Genomic DNA, 21584 nt, shown 5'->3' with positions numbered 1-21584 from the left:
TCAGAGGAGGTTTATCTGAACAATGGTTGCTGAGAGCTCAGAGAGAGAGTGTCCCATTACAAATAGGACCCAGATTAAATCCCCTTTGTAGCTATGTGTCCTTGAGCAAGCCACGGAACCCCTACCTGCTCACTCACTCTAAGCCGCTTAGGGACGAGAAAGGTCTCCCAAAATGGATTTAGTTCTGTCATGTTTCACTGTTGAGTGTTCTGGAAGCATTGTGGGACTAATAATGTCCTCTAACTCAAGCCAGTTTTCAATGGACTCTCATCCTAGTCTAAAAGCCCAGTCAGTGATACATTAGGCAGAGTTCGAGGAATGGGGTTAAAATTCATGATTCTGCTTTTTATACCCCCCTCTGTTTATACTTTTTTGTTTAAATTGCTGGTGGAGATATGTTTTATACCTGCCAGTTAGGGTTAGTTAGTCTGTCAGTCAGAGTGAAATGGTTGTGGGCTGTATATGACGAGTTGCATCATGATCCAAGGAATGCAATTGTATGATGAACTGTTCAAGAGTTCTAAGCCAAAACGTTAAGTAGCATGATGACGATTTGAAAGATTGGGCCTACTGGGAGTGTGCATGCAAAGTTTGACGCCGATCAGTCCGAGGTTAGCTGCATACAGATGGACACTCACAGACACACACACACACACACACACACACACACACACACACACACACACACACACACACACACACACACACACACACACACACACACACACACACACACACACACACACACACACGGACAGAGACACACAAACAGAGACACACGGACAGGGGCAAAAACATAAACATAAAACTCCGGTATTTTCAGCCTGGTGAAAGGCCAGAAGGCCTGGGTCCTCGCTTCACTACACAAGAATTTGATCTTACAACAAAAGACAATGAACTTCAACGCAGTATCAACTGCTTCCTTGTAGGATATCGCAGGTCGGATTGAGATGGTCCATGTGCCGGCTCTGGCCCCAGGGCCGTAAGTTGCCCATATGTGTTTTAGAGCGACGGCTGTTTTATGTATGAACTTTTTCAGAAGGCAAATAGAGAGAAACATCACATTCGGAACAACATTAGCGCCTGTGTGGGGAGCTCTCTTTCAATAAAGTTAATTAGTGGGCAATTACTGCATTGGCTTTGAAAGGGAATTTTTGTTTTCCACAGGTCAGTCGGCCATTGTGTGACTCATGGAGCACTCATTTAATTTCCATTACCACTAGGTGATGATGGAAAGATAATAGAACATGCATTCACCCAATACTTCATTTGATTCACTAGACCTACAGTAAATGAAGCATTAGGTGAGTGACTATGTATGTGTATGTTGCATGCAAGTCAAAGAGAGAAATGGAGAGAGGGCTATAATCACACACAGATACACAGCACAATCCCATAATATTCACACACGCACGCACGCACGCACGCATGCACGCACGCACGCACGCACGCACGCACACAGCGTGTGTAGTGTTGTTCACATTAATAATGTGACATTCAGGTGTCAGTAAAGGTCAAGCAGCTGGCAGATACTAATTCAGGAAGTAATTAAAGAAGGTAAATAACATACATTCCATGGGATGGTGTAATTAAAGATTACAGGGGGGCACCCAAAGCTTAAAATCAATATTGAGAATTAAATTAATTAAATATTGAACTTTATGATGTTGCTGTTATGTGCTTGCACACCTCAGTCTACAGCAATACTATTAAATGTTCACTAATACTTCTTCTGTCTCTGGTTTAATAGAGACACACGGCCGGAAGCGGAAGGCCTACAAATTCACGCCCACTTTTGAGATCGCGCCGCTACTCAAGGTCCGTTAGAACGATGAACTGCAGCTGCCAATGCAATCCCTATGAGAGGATATGAGAATTAGCCTACTTTTAAAATATTCCTACATTAATTGGAGACGATATTGATTTAAATAAAAATATGTTTCCAAATGTATGGAGTTAGGGTTAGGAGATGGGAGAAGACCTCAAGAGGCGGCTGTTTGTAGCTACAGTGGAGCCAGTACTGCTGTATGGGGCTGAGACATGAACCCTCACAGTGGAGTCAGGACTGCTGTATGGGGCTGAGACATGGACCCTCACAGTGAAGTCAGCACTGCTGTAGGGGGCCGAGACATGGACCCTCACAGTGACGTCAGTACTGCTGTATGGGGCTGAGACGTGGACCCTCACTGTGGAGTCAGTACTGCTGTATGGAGCTGAGACATGGACCCTCACACTCACAGTGGAGTCAGTACTGCTCTATGGGGCTGCCAGGAAGGCAAGAAGCACCACCTACGTCGTAGATGCACTGCGGCACGACAGCTTATCTAACAACACTGTAGATCTCAAGACCCTGATGTTAGATAGGAGAGAATGGAGGGCAACGATCTAGGAGTCCCGAGTTGGTGTTTGCTAGACCACACTCTCACATCACATCGCTCACTCATCATAGGGTTTGGGCCTCTCAAAGATTGGTTGGTCTGCTCTCTTGTAGCAAGCCACTCTGAAGTTGGCATGTTGTATATGTGGGATAAGACAAACCTTGGGGGGAGGCAGGAGTTCCAGGTCTACCTGATCAGCACCCACCATTTTCTTCAGCATTTTAGTCCGCACAGCATTGACTGACTTCATACAAGCATGGTCATACATAATGCATGTGAAGGAATCCATCTCCAAGAAAGAATTGTTGGCAAGGAAAAACAGGTGGCATCAAAAAATCCACCCTATGCGTGTGTACCCCCCTTTCCATTTAGACTAGTACGGGAGAATGATGTACTGCAGTTGTCAATGCAATCCATATGAGAGGATATGAGAGTTAGCCTGTACTTTGAAAATAATCCTACATGAACTGGAGACGTAACAGTTGCCACAGACATTTAAATAAAAGCCTTGCATTGTAAATTGAAAATGTCACTTGAATTGAAAAGTTTATGTGGACACTCATGTACTGTATGCTAAATGAGTTTGATGTTGGTTGATGACAACAACTAAAAAGGTTAGTGCAAGTGCAAAACTGCTGTCTGTCTGTATGCAGGGTTTGATTTGTAAAAGTGCTATTTTCACTATTTCTGGGACAATCATATATAATTTTTATGTTTAAAAAAACTTTGAAAAACTTAAACTTTCCAAAGTTACAAAATAGGGTCGGCAGGGTTGTGGTCAACATACATGTTAAATTAAATTGTTAAATGGTGTCTGCTGTCTGTCTGTATGCAGGGTTTGATTTGTAAAAGTGCTATTTTCCCTATTTCTGGGACAATCATATAATGTTTATGTTGTGGTCAACATACATGTTAAATTCAATTGTTAAATGGTGATATTATCAAGCATAGTCTGAACAGAAGCAGGGATAAAACACAGCCCCGCCAGCGATACAAACTAATGAATGAATGAATGAAAAGCAGAGGCATAGATTCCCCCCACCTCCCATCAGCCACTGTAAAGGGGGGGGGGGGGGGTTGGAGATGGAGATTATGATAGGCACACGTCAGCCCCATATCAAAACTGAATTAGCCGCAGATGAAAAGAGAAAAGAGTTCATCTATTCCTTGATTCAACATACTCTACAGCAGTAAGCTCTGTACACTGACCTCTTCAGACTGACATACTATCTACAGTATGTATGCATGTATGTATGTATGTACTGTTTCGCTACGTTCGTCTTTTTCTCACTTCGCTACTCAGTCTGGCCAGGGTCCTATTTGACTCGTATTTCAGGAAGTGACTCGAGTTTTACATTGGACAACACTAGTCCCACCCCCCCCACACAGACTAATCAGAAGCCGCGGGTTGTTTTCACCCGTTTGTGCACGGAGATAGGAGGCTTTCCAGACTGTTAAAGATGCGCGGATGGCCTCTCACGTCACCCAAATCCGAATGTACAAATTAATTATCCGCCCGTTATCCAACCGCAATAATTATATTATCCAATTTAAATATCCGCACCAACATTTTTCCCGTATGTCAAAATATTATTATTTTCTGTTATTCCCCGTTAGTTTTAGTATTAGTTGTGCCGTGCGATGCGATCATAAAAATGCATTGATTTAGCCTATGGAATGTCGGTGCGTCTTTTCTCTTTTTTAAACCGGTGCTGCGCTGACCATACAGAGCGCACTGGTCTGCTGCGCTCAACATACAGACTCCGTGCGGCATCCAGCATACAGGCATCCAACATAGATGCGGCATCCAACATACAGAGCGCACTGCTCTGCTGCGCTGTTCAGCGCAGCACCGGTTTAAAAAAAAGAAAAAAGACGCACCGAGATCAGTGCATTTTGTGATGGCATCGCAGAGGCTGCTCTACACACTCACACAGACACAAGCACGCAGAGATTTAGCTATTTTATGGATAGATATATTAGATGTCATTAATTTATTTACCGCAATATTTCACCCGTGGTTTATCCGATATTAATTCATAATTATATTTGATTGACCCGAATCGACCCAAACCGCGGTTAACACATTAACTGCCAAAGACGTATATATACGTCTTTTAATAATCAGCTGTTGCCCACCAAAGACGTATATATACGTCTTTGAAAAAAAGGGGAAAAAAATATATTTTTTAAAACATTTTTTATTTATTTTTATTTTTAATAATTTCAACCCTTTTCGAATTTCGAACAGATTAGGAGCTAAAAATGTTCAAAGATTTGCTGCTCCATTCACTTCAATGTTAAAATTCAAACGGACAAACAATTCACATTGTTTTTTGGTTTAAAACTACTGGTTTTGAGCTATATTCAAACATCAAACAACACATGTTAACGAGGTCAAAATGACCTCAAAATGACCTCGTTGACATTTGTGAAACCACACCTGAATCTCATCTGTGATTAGAAACCATCTGGGGATCAATCATACTGGAGGAAAAAAATCTGTGGCTACGCGAACAGGTACCAAAATCGTTCAAAACCCAGGCAGAGGCTACAGACTGTTCTGAAAAAACTCTGGCAGTCAATGTGTTAACTGTGGCAACCGCGGCTAAAACCGCGATCCGCGCATCTCTACAGACTGTGAAGCGAAGTGAGAAAAATTAAAACGCAGAACGTAGCAATCAGTCTGGATCCCAGGCCCGTCCATCATTGATATCATTCTACCTGCAGTAGCAGTCTCTCATCTCCGATGATGGCAGCTTTCCTCCAGTCGATGACTTCAGAGAAGGGAAGCTCCCAGCCGTTACTCAGCAGAACAGGGATGCAGGCCGCCTGGGGGTGGGGGTGAGGGGAAAAAAACAGGGGAGGTGTTTTACACAGGGACTGCAGAGGAGCAGAGGTCAGTGAAAACCTGGTATACTCCCTGTATTCGGTGCTAAAAGGGAACCAGGAAGAGGAAAGAGGCAGATGACATTGGGATTGAGAAGAAGCAGGTGCTTTGTGTGCAGTGTGCTACCTGGTAGCTATAGGGTTAGGGTTAGTTGTAATAGCTGACTTCCTCCTTTATCACCTGATTCGGATGCTATCAATGCATAGAATGGGAGATTATCACGTTCTATCAGACCATTGAATGGGCGAAGTAGGCGACCTACCGTCTACCCCGCGATTTATCAGACCATTCAGTGGGCGTAATCAGGAGCTACTAACCTACCGACGGAGATGACTTAAATACTTTAGTTTCGGTTTTGGTTTTGGTTGTTTCGGTTTCGGACCATGACGGAGGCGCGCAGTCTCAGGCGAGGTGGAGCCCCGCGACGGGCCACCGAAGGAGCTAAGGCGACTGAGTTGCCGTCCGGAGCGGTGCGACCCTCGCCTGTGCCTACTCAGCGCCGTTCGAGTTATGTACCGATATGGACAGAATCGTAAATATTGTTGTGGGGACTGCTCCGCCTCCGTCGGTAGGTCAGTAGCTCCTGATTACGCCCAATGAATGGTCTGACAAATCGCGGGGTAGACGGTAGCTCGCCTACTTCGCCCATTCAATGGTCTGATAAAACGTGATAATCTCCCATTCAATGCATTGATAGCATTCGAAGCCGGTGCCTTTATGTGGATCTGGTATTCAGTGGTAAAAGACAGATCTCACTTCTTCTTTCAAGACAGGACATCTGAGATTTTGAATAAAATGTATTCCAAAGATACTATAATTAGGTCCTGATTCACCAGGGGTTTATAATAATAATAATTCGGGTTTTTTTGTCACTGTATTTGCACATACGTGACATTTGTCCTCTACATTTTACCCATCCTAGGATGTAGTGTGCAGCCGTTGGTGTGAGGCGCTTGAGAAGCTGTTAGGGATTAAGTGTCTTGCTCAATTAGACACTTTGCTGAGGGCTGGAATCAAACCTGGGACCTTTGGCATCCCAGGCGGGCTCTCTAACCATTCAGCTAATGGCTTGCCTATGGTTTACAATGATGAAAGTAGGCCTACAGTGCACAAATGACCAAATTGGCTTGACATGCTGTAGATTTCATGTACAAGTATGTCACCCTTTTGAAGATAGCAGTTATTTTCAAATAATTCATGAAAAGCCCTTCAGTACTGATACACAAACCTTTCGAGCATCACACAAACTGCCAAACTGCCAACCGTACAATTTCAACTTTAACTGAGACTATCTAAGATTAAATCCATTGCATCCTTCAACTATTGCCTTCCCAATCAATCACCCTCTTACAAAAAAAAAGAAAGAAATACAAGTGATTTCCTGAAAAAGCTATCTAAGATTAATATTGACAAAACTCATGCTGATGTATCTGTTATCATTGGATACTAGTGTATGTATGTACAGTGTGTGTGTGTGTGTGTGTGTGTCTGTCTGTCTGTCTGTCTGTCTGTCTGTCTGTCTGTGTGTGTGTGTGTGTGTGTGTGTGTGTGTGTGTGCGTGCGTGCGTGCGTGCGTGCGTGCGTGCGTGCGTGCGTGCGTGCGCGCGCGTGCGTGCATATAAATGGTCCTTCAGGGCTAATACAAATGAAGAAGCTGGTTTCTGCATGTCATTTTAACGCAATATACTGTATATATATATATATATATATATATATACACATACAAATGCAAAATTCTACAGGAAGTAGTAGCAGCCAAAACCCTCCAACAACAAGCCCCTTCAATCTGCTGTCAGGCTGTTATAGGGAGCACTACAAAAGAAAACAGTCGATAATATGTAAGGTTGATCCAAAAGTTTGAAGCAAAACACTCAGAGAATCCTCTTCCCTTTTTTTTTGCCTCTGCAAAGGGATTTGTCTTCTTATGCAATTTCGTGTCTTTGAACAGGCTCCAAAATGTAGTTTTACGGAAACCAATGTGAGGTGCCAAAAGATTAAAAGGAAAACAAAGTCTGTGTGTGCGTGCGTGTGTGTATGTGAGTGTGTACGTGCGTGCGTGCATGTGCACCTTTTCCTGCTTTTTTGTGTGTGTGCCCCATGCACAGAAATATTTGGAGGATAAATGACTACTACCTCCTTCATCAGAAGTGCTTTTAATTTCACACAGAGGCCCTCTGTGTGGCTATGTTAAGCCATTTAAAGATTAGGGTTCAGCAACAATTCATCATCTGTGGTTATTATTGTATTAGGGTAGAAGTTTGCGTTGCACTACACAATCCGTCTGTATTTAAAGGAAAATGCTTGGCTTTATTGAATTTTTCTTTTTTGGTTTCTTGGCTGTATTCCACTGCATGTATTATTTAATAAGGGTGTAATTACTGTATTAATCAATTAAATGGTTATGGCACACATTCACTACACAGTTGGTCAGTGCACACTGACCGTGATATGTATGCTATTGTCACATTGAAAGGGCTCTGGAACTCAACTGAACACAACAACTGAACACAACTCAGGGCAGGGGGGGGACTTCTGTGTCGCTGCACAAGCGACTCCTACAGGTTGGTCTGGAGGCTCGTTCAGCAGGGAGTGGAATGCCCATACTCTGCCAGACTTCTGAAAAATGTGTTTTCATACTAGTGATACCAATAAGAACTTAAAGAATACTACATTAGTTCCATTGATCAAAGCCGGAATGTAATTGATTGATCATTAAAGTAAACATGCTGTGCAAATGTACGCGGCCTACCCATCTGACCACTTAACACGGCAGCCAATCCATCTGACCACTTAACACGGCAGCCAATACACATAGCAATGTATATGTTATACATTAAGCCACAACACTACATTGGTTTAAGTTGTATTCATTCATTTCTCTTTGTTGAGAACCTGGCTGCTTCCTGGAATGGCAAAAGATAGGGATGAGGGTGGAGCCAGCTTTCATATAGAGGCCCATGCAGCGTTATATAGAGAGAGAGAGTTGCATCACTAGCATAGACTCCCATTGTAAGAATGGAATGCGGAAGTTCTCAATGAGGAAGTTCCAATGTTTGGAACTACAGGAGGCAACATCCCGCTTTGCGCGAGATCAAAGCGCTGACGCAACTCTCTCTCTATATAACGCTGAGAGTCCAAAGCCAAGGACCATACCAAGGACTCTAATAGAAAGGGAGGACTGGGGCTTGTGTGCGTGGGTGCCGTTTAGCTAGTTATTTGTACTGTCCCCCCCGTGTGTATTTATTAGTTTGGTCCACCAATATGTACTGTAAGCCTCCCTCATGTGTCATTATATCAAGTCTGTTAGTTGAGTTCACTTCCTGTTTTGTTCTGTTGACCTCTTTTAAGGGTTTCTTTGTTGGAAATTAAACAAAACTTAGTTTGAGTTTGAAAACCTGTGTTTCCTTTAATGATTTGACTGCTTGGACCCTCACTGCATTAGTTGTACAAATGAGTCAAAATAACATTTTATTCACTAAAAAGTTACATAATTGTGCTCCATTTCATGTAATGCTTGCGCAAAAGAAAAAAGGAACAAACTAACTTTTTTGTCGAACTTTACCAGACCTTGTAAAGGAAATAATTCATAGAACAAACACCTAATATTGGATATCTATATATTCCAATTTTTTCTTGCACACTGAGTGAACGATAAACTGTAAAATAATACCTCCTGTTCATAACAGGGGCATGGGATCTTGTGAAATCAATTGCTACTTATGTATTGGATACATTGGTAATTGGTATGAGGATTGATATCCATCAATCCTCATATTCAGCACAAAGCAAAGTACTGATTTGGGTCGCAGTGCAGTTTGCATTGTTGACTTACGGCTTCAGACTGACGTCTGAACTGGATCCAAACACTGCAGACGGCAATGTGAATTAATTTAGCCTACATATTTTACATCACAGTCACTGAAAAAATTGCAGAGATATGTTAAGAGTGAAAATCTCAATAAATTGACATTTTCATTTAAAGTTCAAGTTAGACCAGATTCTCAGTCTGGAGAAGCTGAGAGATTAAATAAGATTAGTGGAATGCCAAGTGCACGACTGGTGACCTGCCTACTGTACGCCGATTCACATAACGTTTCCTTGATTAGATCGGCCTGATCAAGAAGGCCTTTTTCTTTCTGCTCTGTTCTTTTTTTCTTGTAGTCTCCTGCTTTCCCACAAACAGGTGGAGACTGACATGCACAAAAGCTCATTCTGTTTCAAACCTAAATGCCTTTTCGATGTTGGCTTTTCAAAGGCTCGCCGCTGAGATCTGAGTAAGGGAGAATCCACAAGAGCCGGCACATTGAAAGCCTCACTCAGGCAGGGGCAGCTGTATCGGTTGACGCAAAGAGTTTCAGTTTGAGGTTCAGGGATTTGTTTATACAAAAGGGCTCACTGTCAATGTTGAAGTACCAGTGTGCGTGTGCATGTACTGTACAGATTCTGTACAGATTCCCTGACTTAAGTGCTTTTCCACAGAGCCAGGTCATTGTTGTCTTCTCAGAATACACTGCTGTAAGCAGCCCCAAAAGATATATACAGTACACACAACGCATGTTAGAGGAAATATACAGTATGTTCATTGGCTAAAGAATATATATGTTAGGTTGAACGGGACATAATTTGAAATAAAAGTGTTTGTTGGTATTTGTAGCGATCACTCGCTCCTTCACTGTAGCAAACATTACTGCATGCGAGCTAGTAACTCAAACCTTGATTTTAGGAGTGTTGCTGACAACTGATTGTACTGTATAGTAGATGTGTCTCTCTCTCTCTCTCTCTCTCTCTCTCTCTCTCTCTCTCTCTCTCTCACACACACACACACACACACACACACACACACACACACACACACACACACACACACACACACACACACACACACACCTGTAAGGCCTCCAGAAAGCGGAAGGAGCCCAGACGACGACCCCGGGGCACAAGGCAGAACGTTGAATTGTGAAGCAGCTCCTGGTAGTCATACCTGCACAAACAGGAAGAGAACAGGTTAGAACAGAGGAGAAGGTTGGAGGTTCTGGAGTGGAGAAAAAAAAAGAGAGGGCCTCCCCTCTCTTATGAATGATAGACAAATGATAGACAAAAAATGGTGTGAATTGAAGGCAAGACAAGACAAACAAAATATGTATACTTCTACACTTTGGGATGTGACAGAGTTGAAAAACAAACATCAAACAAACAAACAAACAGAGATTACAGAATACAGTAAAATAGAACATTGGTTCACAAAGTGAGGTCCGGAGACCCCCAGGGGTCCTTGAGGGCGTTCCAATTTAACCACTTAAGCCTTAAAAAAAGAAAAAGAAAAAAGCTAATCTAGAAGATCACAGTGTGTCACAATGATGTGAGTTTATACAGTAGATCAATTATTTGAGCTATTTTGTAACTGTTTTGCCTATGACATGCCCAAAATAGTCCCTGGCAACAAATCATTTTAAATGGGAGAACGCGGCCTAATAGTACGTATCAATTTGGGGGTCTTTGACTTGAAAATGTTTGAGAAACGTTGCAATGGGACACAATATAATCACTCTTTTTAGACTAGAGTAAAGAATGGTTGTTATAGGGGCACCGTGGTTCAAATTCACAAACTCATCTGTTCATGGACCATTTCTGAGCATCGCAACTCTCTCCTGAAACCAAATAGGCCTGCGTGGACTAGTCAGCAGACAGAGACAGACGAGGAGCATAAGGCTGGGAAATGTCAAGATGAACTCAAGAGAAAATGTGAGGCATCAATGAAATAGGCTCTTCAGCAAAAGAAGTGGAATAAACATAAGACTGCAAGCTAATGAAAATTCACACTTGAAAACTTCCATGGGTCCATCATAAGAATATCAATACAAATACCTTTGAGAACAAAGGAAAATAGCTCACTTTTAACCGAGTAGCAATGGTGACAACAAAGAAATGTGACTTATTATCTTCCATGTTTTCATTGGACCAAATACACAGTACTATTCCCCACACAAAAGCCCTCTGGTAAAAGCAAGCCACATTGGAAACTGCTCGGTAGACGCATAATGAGACTTGCTTGATACAAAGCAACTTGCAGGGACTACTATAGAATGCAACAATGGCCCCTTAGTATATTTCACTTGACAATGAGATATCTAGAAAGAATCCTCCACGGGCTACCTTTAATAAAGGTTTCAATCTTTGTGTAGGGGAAATATATCAGTGTAATAGCTTTTCTGCTGTTTTGTGTCTTGTCGTGGCAGTACAGGGGACTTTTCTGTTCTCTGAAAGTACATAGTCTTTAGATGTGCTATGGTAAAATAGCCTTAAATGAACTGTACAGTACCAGGCCTGTCCTGTGAAACCTCCAACTAGTGCCAAAGCAGGCAGCAGAATCACTGCCGGTCTCATCAAATGAAAATTCTAAGGCTGTGACTTCAGAGCTCAGAGAGCAGGCTTTTCTCCAGAGACGTAACAAAGAATAGAAAGCAAACATCTCTACTTCAGTAAGATATGTTTCATTAGTGTCAGCGTTCTGTTCGTCCTCCAGCTGTTGTAATGTTTTGTCTTTAGCTGTCTCCGTTTCTCTGTTTCTTGGTCTTGGTTTCTCTTTTGCAATTTGGATAAAACTTTATTTTAACCAATCTGTATGTTAAAGTATGTTAATAGAATACCTAGTACATCTACAGTCGTTGGAGGTGGTCTCCCTTCTCTTTCAGAACTTTAGACCTTGTTGTCACCTGCAGCGTTAACCTAGTGTTTTCTTACCTTGTTATGATCCAACTAGTCCAATTTATGACTTATTTCGCTCCGTTGTGCAGTTTAATAGAAAATTAAGAAATAAAAAATAGGCTCTCATTGACTTCCATTGTAACCGGAAAACAGCTCTCAAAGTCACTCTTTTAGCACATAAACGAACACAATCGAAGCTGAGGGTATGGTACCTTCTGCCAGGGTATAATATTGTCAAACCCAGTAGGGAACGTTTTTCGTCTATAAAGGTACTATTTTGTTTGGAGATATACTGAAGCTGTACTATGCCTTTCAACTCTCGCGGGGCAAACGTTTCACTTCTCGTGAGGTTTAGTTTGTAAACAATGTCACCACACTGTTCCCCAACTCACATACACACCCACGGCAAGCAGCCTAACCTACAACTTTAGTCAAGTTTGTGGGCTCTATTTTACAAAGAAAAGGATGACGTGCATTGTTCCAGTGTGTTCGAATTATCACGTTTTTTGTGGAGACAAAACTTAACATCGTTTTCCTTTCGAGAATAAAGAGTTGTGCAAGTTATGGTGGATCTAGCTCCAATCGAAACCTCTCCCTCCGCTGTATAGCTCCGAGATGAGGTTCCACATTCTCGGGTGCCTGTAGCGGCGAAAATTTTCCACTATGCATGATTCTGACCCCTTTCCTCACATCGTATCCAAAAAGTAAAGTTCGGCCCCCCTACTCTCAGATGTTTTAAATTTTAGCGCTCAAGAAAATCTAACCGACAGGTTGAAACAAGCGTTTACATTGCTTTTACAATGCAATCTTTCGGGAGCAGTACTGCGTATGTGGACGGGTGTTGAATGGCCACAGGCTGACTAAATAAGTGATTTAAACGCTTGTTTCAACCCGTCACTTTTTTCTTGACAGCTAAAATGTAAAACATCTGAGAGCAGGGGGGACGACCTTTGCCGGTGTCCCCCTCCCTCCACAGGCACCCGAGAATGTGTGACCTCATCTCGGAGCTATATAGCAGGGAGAGGTTCCAAATGGGGCCATGGTTGATCGCTATCAGGCACCCTACGTTCCACGCCAATACAGACGCAAGGCAAGCGTACCAAACTTATGTGTGCAGTGGTCATATTCTGAAGACAGACTACAAGTATCTTCCAAAAGAGAGGGAGGGGGAGAGAGAGAGAGAGAGAGAGAGAGAGAGAGATCCTGGGGCTAGCCTGAGGAGATTTCTGATAGTGTAATCTTGCAAAGGATCAACTGTCCCCACATCCTGTCCACCTGTCTGCAAAAGAACCTGTAATTGTGTTTCTCCCAGGTAAAGGGAATGTGTACGTGCCATTTATGTGACTGTTGTGAAGAGCACATCTGACCCCACGAGGATAGGAGAGTTGAGGAAATTCATGGAGGACATTTTGCAAGTCCTCGCTTCCCAAAAGGGAAGCGAGGATTAATTTTAATGTTAAGACTTAACTTTACGTTTAATTAGACATGTTTGCCTAATGTTACGCAAAAGATTGAGGTTAGGCTAGTGCTGAGGGTTTAAGTAAGGGTTAGAGGTTGCAGAATGAATGTAGTTAAAGTTACAGTTAACACATCCAAACTTGGTCAGAAATACAGATGTTTTATCAATAATGCCCTTGTCAAATATTGAAACCTAGTTTTGCCATACTATGTAGGCAGTGTCAGAATAGAGGTTGTGTTCTGTGCAAACTTTTAGAAAAAAAATCACACCCTGTGTGAAGGAAGCGGTGCCTTTGGGGCGGGCCTTAACTCATTTCAGTTCGTCCCTATTGGTGGTCTGAGGCCACTTACCAAATTTGTACTTGGTAGCATGCTGCAAACTGGAATGATGCCTGTTTAAAGGCCAGCCAATGGGCAGACAGAGGGGGTGGGGCTTAAGTAATTACAGTTAGTCCCTATTGCTGGCTTTAGTCCATGTACAAAATGAGTACTCCATAGCATGCTGCGAACTTGAGTTATGGCTGTTTGAAGGCCAGCCAATGGGAAGACAGAGGGGGCGGGGCTTCAGCAATTCATGCTGGTCCCTATTGGTGGTCTAAGTCCACATACCAAATGTGGACTTGGTGCCATGCTGCAAACTGGAGTTATAGCTGTTTAAAATCCCGTGCTCATCCCGTGCTCATACGGGCGCTGGGGGTCCCTGGACCCCTCTTTGATAACTGCATCAATTCATGCTCGTGCCTATTGGTGGTCTAAGTCCACATACCAAATTTGGACTTAGTGGCATGCTGCAAACTGGAGTTATAGCTGTTGAAAATCCCGTGCTCATCCCGGGCTCATACGGCCGGGCGGACATAACATACGCTGGGGGTGCCTGGACGGAGGGGGCGGGGGGCTTCAGCAATTCATGCTCGTCCCTATTGGTGGTCTAAGTCCACATACCAAATGTGGACTTGGTGGCATGCTGCAAACTGGAGTTATAGCTGTTGAAAATCACGTGCTCATCCCGGGCTCATACGGCCGGCCGGGCGGACATAACATACGCTGGGGGTCCCTGGACGGAGGGGGCGGGGGGCTTGAGCAATTCATGCTCGTCCCTATTGGTGGTCTAAGTCCACATGCCAAATGTGGACTTGGTGGCATGCTGCAAACTGGAGTTATAGCTGTTGAAAATCCCGTGCTCATCCCGGGCTCATACGGCCGGCCGGGCGGACATAACATACGCTGGGGGTCCCTGGACGGAGGGGGCGGGGGGCTTCAGCTGGCGCGTGTGGCCAAAGAGAGCAGAGATGGCATAGGCAATGTCCAAGTCCGTGTGTGTGTGTGTGTGTGTGTGTGTGTGTGTGTGTGTGTGTGTGTGTGTGTGTATGTGTTGCTTGTGTGCCGTGCGCATCCCAGGCTAAAACGTACATACGGACAAAGTCAAGTGTAGAGCGGTTGGCACCGCTAATAACAGCATGTGTTCATTGTAATGAGTAACGCAGCGTTACTTTAATCAGTGGGTTAGCTTTAAACGGTCTGCAATGGGTTTCGATACAACTAGCAGAGATTAAAATGTTTGAGAGGCGTAAAACATATCCAGTAGCCTAGGGGGGAATAACAAAGACTCGCTCCCTCTCTGTTTACAGTGCTATAGCAAGTCTCTGGCTCTCTGCATCTTTTTGGCATTTTAATAACAGTTAGTCCATAGACGTATCACAACAAATAATGTTATATTCAAGCAAGACAAATAATCCACAAGTTTTGGCGAAGGCATCGTGTTGTGTTGTACTGGGGTTGAACTCGCCACAGCTCACATGAACACACACAGCTTCTTTTGCATGGAACAATTTGCCAGTTGAAGATATATGAAATAAAGACACAGAAATGTATATTAACTAGAGGTTCCGCACATACAATATAGGCTATATACTATCCTTCCTCAAATACAAACACTAACCCCTCAGGTACAGGTATGGCTTGCTGTGCGTTGGCCTGGTTGGTCATCATTGGGTTTTCACTACGCTGGTGGGTTATAATTTCATTTTATTTCCTTTATTTTAAATTTTACGAACATATTAAAAATAAAAATGAGAAAAAGACAAAGGAAAAAAAGGGAAACATTCAATAAAAAACTGCGCCAAAGTTATTTTAACATCATTCTTAAATTATATTCCATGTTCGAAAACGGAGTAGGAAGAAGTTTTGTGAAAACATATTAAGTCCTACCCCTTTTTTATGTATCTCAGATATCTCAAACCTTTAGAAAAATCACACCCTGTGTGAAGGAAGCGGTGCCTTTGGGGCGGGGCTTAACTAATTTCAGTTCGTCCCTATTGGTGGTCTGAGTCCACTTACCAAATGTGTACTTGGTAGCATGCTGCAAACTGGAATAATGGCTGTTTAAAGCCCAGCCAATGGGCAGACAGAGGGGGCGGGGCTTAAGTAATTACAGTTTGTCCCTATTGGTGGTTTTAGTCCATGTACAAAATTTGTACTCCGTAGCATGCTGCGATCTTGAGTTATGGCTGTTTAAAGGCCAGCCAATGGGAAGACAGAGGGGGCGGGGCTTCAGCAATTCATGCTCGTCCCTATTGGTGGTCTAAGTCCACATACCAAATTTGGACTTGGTGGCATGCTGCAAACTGGAGTTATAGCTGTTTAAAATCCCGTGCTCATACGGGCGGACGGACATAACATACGCTGGGGGTCCCTGGACCCCTCGTTGATAACCAATGAGGTCAATGAGAGGAGAGATGGCATAGGCAATCTCCAAGTCCGTGTGTGTGTGTGTGTGTGTGTGTGTGTGTGCGTGTGTTTGTATGTGTTGCTTCTTTGCCGTGCTCATCCCGGGCTCATACGGACGGACACACAGACACACAGACAGACACACAGACACGGAGTCAAAGTCAAATGTAGAGCGGTTGGCACCGCTAAAAATATTAAGATAATAAGATATGGTATTATAATACAAACTGGCAGCAAAGTGCTGTAAGGCATCCAGTGTGGCAGAAAGTACATGAAGAAGAAAATAAAAAAGTGAGCAACAGAGGCAAAATATGGGCCAAACTAGAGAAAGTGCTCCGCGGAGCACAGGTCTCCGCCAGGTCAGGTACGATATTGTGGCCTCCTGGTGGCGCTATAATAGGCCAATGTGAAAAGGGTGCCATTTATTCTTCAATCGGACACTGCATTCATGATTTGAGGCATTTTGTTACAAAAATGTGTTTTGCTAAATTAGACCTGCTGGTGGCGCTATAACAGGCCAATGTGAAAAAGGGTGGCATTTCTTCCTTGGCCTAGTGGGAATGTGCGTGTGAAATTTCACGGAAATCGCAAGCTGCGTTCATGATTTGAGGCATTTTGTTCAAAACGGACCAATCCTGCAAACTTTGGAAGCAAACCTTAGCCAATGAGGATGGAATATGGGAAATCGGACAGATCAGTGTTGATCACATGACTATAGAGATACTGTGTACCGATTTGCATGACGTTTGGATAAAATCTGTAGGAGTAATGTTAAAAAATGGGTTTTGCACAAATCGGCCTCCAGGTGGCGCTATAACAGGCCCATGTGAAAAATTTGAGGCAGAGGTTCTGAATTGGCATCCAGGGAGTGTGTGTGCACAGTTTCGCAGCGACCGGGCCAACGGTGCCAGAGATTAGCTGGTAACACACGGACACACACACGGACGGAGGGTAAAACATACTCTCTCGCCATGCCTTTCGGCCTGGCGGAGACAATAACGAATCCAAATGTATACTGAACAATTGTACAAAAGTACACTATACAAAGGCTCCGAGCGCATGAACATACGCACACGCACACGCACACGCACACACACACACACACACACACACACACACACACACACCTGAGTCACGTGTCACGTGCCACACCTGCTTTCACAGAGAGGGCGGTCTTAAGGCCAGTTTTGGGGGTAAAAATCCATATGATGCTTTAGAGAAAAGCAGAGAAACAAAAATCACCAGGATTTTCATAGATAAGCTTCAAAAACATGATTTTGGGTGGAGTGCATCTTTAACGTACCATTGCCATGGCTCTTCATCTCTCACCTGAATTAGGGGAACTGTTCATGCCGCTGTTGCGGCCATGGCCAGGCCAGGCCAAGGCTGAACAGCTTCCACCTGGCCATCTTCCAACCATCAGGCTGCTGAAGAAGCACTGAGCCCTGCCTGTTGCCAGGCTTTCCTGACATGACAGGGTGACAAACAGGATTGTGTATAGTTGTGTACTGTCTTATGCACACAGACATGTCTGATGTATACTGCTAAGTTATGTCTCACCTGCACAAGAGACTATACAAAGGACTGTGATTCTGTATCTGCTGCTAACCTATTGCTATTTATTATTTTAACCATGCCCCCTAGGTATATATTTGATGTGCTAATATTATGTTAGGATGATAAGTAGCTAACGGCATATCAAAAACTGTAATTGTTGAGAAACTGAGACGGTTCAGTTCCTAACAGAGACATGCTGGTTTGACGTTGGGGAAAGGTGATTTCAGAGCGTGAAATGCATTCAACTGAACCAAAACAAAACAAGCTGAAGGAATGTTTTCAAAGCGTCACAAGTGCTCCCCTCGGCTCCTCGAAAGCGTACGTGTCTCCGGAGAAACTTGAAAAAGTCTTAAAGGTTCTGCTCCTTCAACTGACTTGACTCAAAATGGATGAAAAAATACATTTAATCGAGCAAACCATCATAGTGACTACATAGATAATATCTTTTGTAACGGGAGCTGCAATTATAACTCCTCAGTGTGTGGAGGACCTTCTGAAAGAGAGGCTCTTATCTTAGACAAAAGGCTCATCTGATATGGGTCAGGGGCAAGAGAGAAGGGGGAGACAGGGAACACAGATATTGCAGAGACGTGGGAGACCGAGAGTATTTGAAGTAACAGCAACAGTTGAAAAAGAAAATAACATCTTACTTGGTTATTTGGTTTGTCTGCTTTGCACGGCTGTGTTACAGTACATATGGTGTCAAAAGCATCTCTTTTGAAGGAGAGAGCCTGAATAATCCGTATACACCTCAAAGAAACTTTTGCATTGGCAAAAACTCTCCATCCATTATTTACTCTCTAAACACACGGATGTGTGTGCTGGTGATCCAAGCTCAGTTTATTGTCTGGGATGATGCTGAGATACTTGAAGCTCTACACCAACTCCACTAAGATACAAGTCAGTTAAACTACCATAAGTGTCTGATCCTCCACATTTTTCTAATGTGTTTGTATTTGTAATTATCACCAAGCGTTCTGTATGTGCGTATGAAGGACATTATTTAATTTTTTATACAATCAATGGTTTTCAGGCTCTTAACATTAATCATTATCATGTAGTGTGTTAACTATAATTACAATGTCGCCTATAATTGCTGCAAACAATGAATGCGCAGACACTAGCAGACAAACAAACACAGACGTGCGCACGGCGCACACACACACACACGCACGCACGCACGCACGCACGCACGCACGCACGCACGCACACACACACAGAGAGAGAGAGAGACATGAGAAATTAGACACTTTGTCTTGCAGGGAGACTAATAGTCCCTGTTGGTGTAATTGTTCGGTGTGTGTGTGTGTGTGTCCTCCTCGCATGTGTCGTGCACACCCATTAATTATAGAGCAGGGACACACTCAGGGACGTCCTTGAGTGGAAAACAAACAACCCTTTTGTTCATCAGAGAGGGAACTTGGCGAAAGCTCACGGCTCGCCTCTCCAGTTTGGGAAAACAAATTAAAACCTCGAACTCCCTTCTTGTAAAACACACAACCGTTGTTCGACAGAGAACAAAAGCTAACATAAGTGTTGGAGGATGGGAGGTAAACATAATATGTCAGGGGACAGTGTGATTTCACAGCTAGGTGCCAAACGCACACAAACACACACACATTAAAGAACACATGCTCATCCTCACACACACGCACACGCACACACGCACACACTCACATGCATACAAATAGGCACTGTACACACATAGTGCTATTAATTCTATTACAATATGACCATTTATCACACCGGGCCCACTGAGTTTTATGAATCAACAAGACTGCTGCATATTTGAGCGACCCCGTCAACTAAGGGCCCAGCATGCAATCTCGCTGACCTATTTGTTTGCGTACACAAGCGTGTCAAGTTGACAGTGATGAAAAACACAACATGAACATGAAAGTGAGCCCTATACTTTCCTCTCCCAAATGTCTTCTTTTCATTCCAAGTGTAGATGAGAAAATGTTGACTAAGACAAAAAAGGAGAAAACTAAATCCTTGTGAGTTTGCCATCTGTGCAAACTCCACAACGCATCTCCATATCCGTCACGTCACTAGGGTGAACACAATCTCATTAACTGTAATGACACCATGTTTTTGTGTGTGTGTGTGTGTGTGTGTGTGTGTGTGTGTGTGTGTGTGTGTGTGTGTGTGTGTGTGTGTGTGTGTGTGTGTGTGTGTGTGTGTGTGTGTGTGTCTACACTTCCATGGTGTTGCTCTCTCCTGTGTTTACCGCTGCCAGTGTTCTGTGTGTGTGTGTGTGTGTGTGTGTGTGTGCGCACGCATCTGGGTGCCAGGTGTGCGTGCATGTGTCTATCATTTGTGAGCACATGTGAGTGTGATTGTGCGTGAGTCTTGTGTCTGTGTGAGTATGTTTAAGTGAGCCGAAGGATGCATGTGAAGCAGCCACGTAAAATGTTTTGCCTTCATTTTCCTTGCTGCCTCCCCGATTGGTCGAACGCTTGCACTTCTGAAAGGAACAAGGGAAGCGGAGTGGTTTGATGAATTTGTTTCTAAATGGGAGCCACAATGAGAGGTACTCTCACAGGAGCAACATCAGATTTGGTACAGCAGCCCAAAAGATCATGCAAGTGTGTGCGTATGTGTGTCTGTGCGTGTTCGCGTGCGTGCATGCGTGTGTGTGTGTGTGAGTCAAATGTCCTGACAAGTATAGTAGAATTTCAGAAATAGTGTTGAGGACCATTTTCCTGGTACACACAAGAGAATTGGTTGTTTCATGGTTTAAAAAGATTGTGGGGAGTTAGGCTTACAATTTGAAAAGATTCAGGTTGGGGTTAGGTTAAGGAGCGTTGTGCCCCAAAATAGCTGATGTAAGCTCTGTATAGGGGGTAAAGTTCAGGTCTGGGGACCAGCTGGTTATGGATAGGATTTTGTCATGAAAAAACAGTGAAGGAGTGTGAGATGGTGTCCATGTGTTTGAGAAGTTTGTTGATGGTGGAGAAGAGTACTCTGGGGTTGCCACTGCCGAACTGGATGATTCCAGAGTAGTAGGAAGAGCGGGTGGACTTGATGGCGTCTTCATAGAGCTGCATGTGTTGCTTGTATATGTCAGTGTGAATGGTGAGGACTCCTGGTGAGCCTTTCCAACTGTCGGCCCTTGGACTTGAGGTGGCGAAGTTCATTCGTGTACCAGGGGGCAGTGTGTGTAAAGGTGACAGATCGGGTTTGGACGGGTGTAAGCTGGTCCTGGCAAGAGGAGAGTGAGGTGTTATAGATGTTAACTAGTTTAGTGGGAGAATCAGTCTGTATGAAAGAGGAGACGGAGATGGCATCAAAGAGGGATGCGGAAAGAGAAGATGGGTTGATGGACTCTTGACAGGGGGTCATCTGTTCTAATTGTGTGGTCAGATAATCACTTTAAGCAAGTTCTGCCACACTTTCATTTACAATCGAGGTCTTAGATAGATTTGTCATCCATTGTGGTGGGCTAAGGAGATAAAAGGAGATAAACGCCAAATGTACAAATCATTGCACACTCTTTCCATTCAAAATATTTCTCCAGTTAAATCTTTAGTCACAAAAGGAAGATGTACTATTGATGAAGGAGAGGACGCAGGTTAAAGGGAGTCATTTTAAGCTTCAAATAAAGTTACAGATCGGGATTGTAGAATATTGGATGCTGTTAGTAATCCCTTTGAGCATCAGTGTGGATCCAAATGCAAACACCTGTGGCAGTTGAGACTCTGCCTTTGGGCACGTACGCCCCCCCCATCTATCTATCTATCTATCTATCTATATATCTATCTATCTACAGTATCTATCTACAGTATCTATCTATCTATCTATCTATCTATCTATCTATCTATCTATCTATCTATCTATCTATCTATCTATCTATCTATCTATCTACT

General features: G+C 43.4%; 1 protein-coding gene across 2 annotated transcripts in view; it reads right to left on the bottom strand.

Moving 5' to 3' along the window:
* LOC311063844 (exostosin-1) overlaps nucleotides 1-21584 on the bottom strand; it is a gene marked incomplete at both ends in the record, with an annotated part of 229696 nt that overhangs the window by 54355 nt on the left and 153757 nt on the right. For both annotated transcript variants that reach the window (XM_084083453.1, XM_084083454.1), the window contains 2 exons: nucleotides 5103-5210; nucleotides 10156-10249. In XM_084083453.1, the coding sequence (XP_083939579.1) occupies nucleotides 5103-5210; nucleotides 10156-10249 (202 nt within the window). The remainder of the gene's footprint in view (nucleotides 1-5102; nucleotides 5211-10155; nucleotides 10250-21584) is intronic.

Source organism: Gymnoscopelus microlampas, assembly GCF_963454915.1.
Source record: "Gymnoscopelus microlampas genome assembly, chromosome: 16".
NCBI classification, from domain to species: domain Eukaryota; kingdom Metazoa; phylum Chordata; class Actinopteri; order Myctophiformes; family Myctophidae; genus Gymnoscopelus; species Gymnoscopelus microlampas.
Note: the sequence above shows the minus strand (reverse complement) of the source record. Positions and strands in the feature narration are given on the sequence as shown.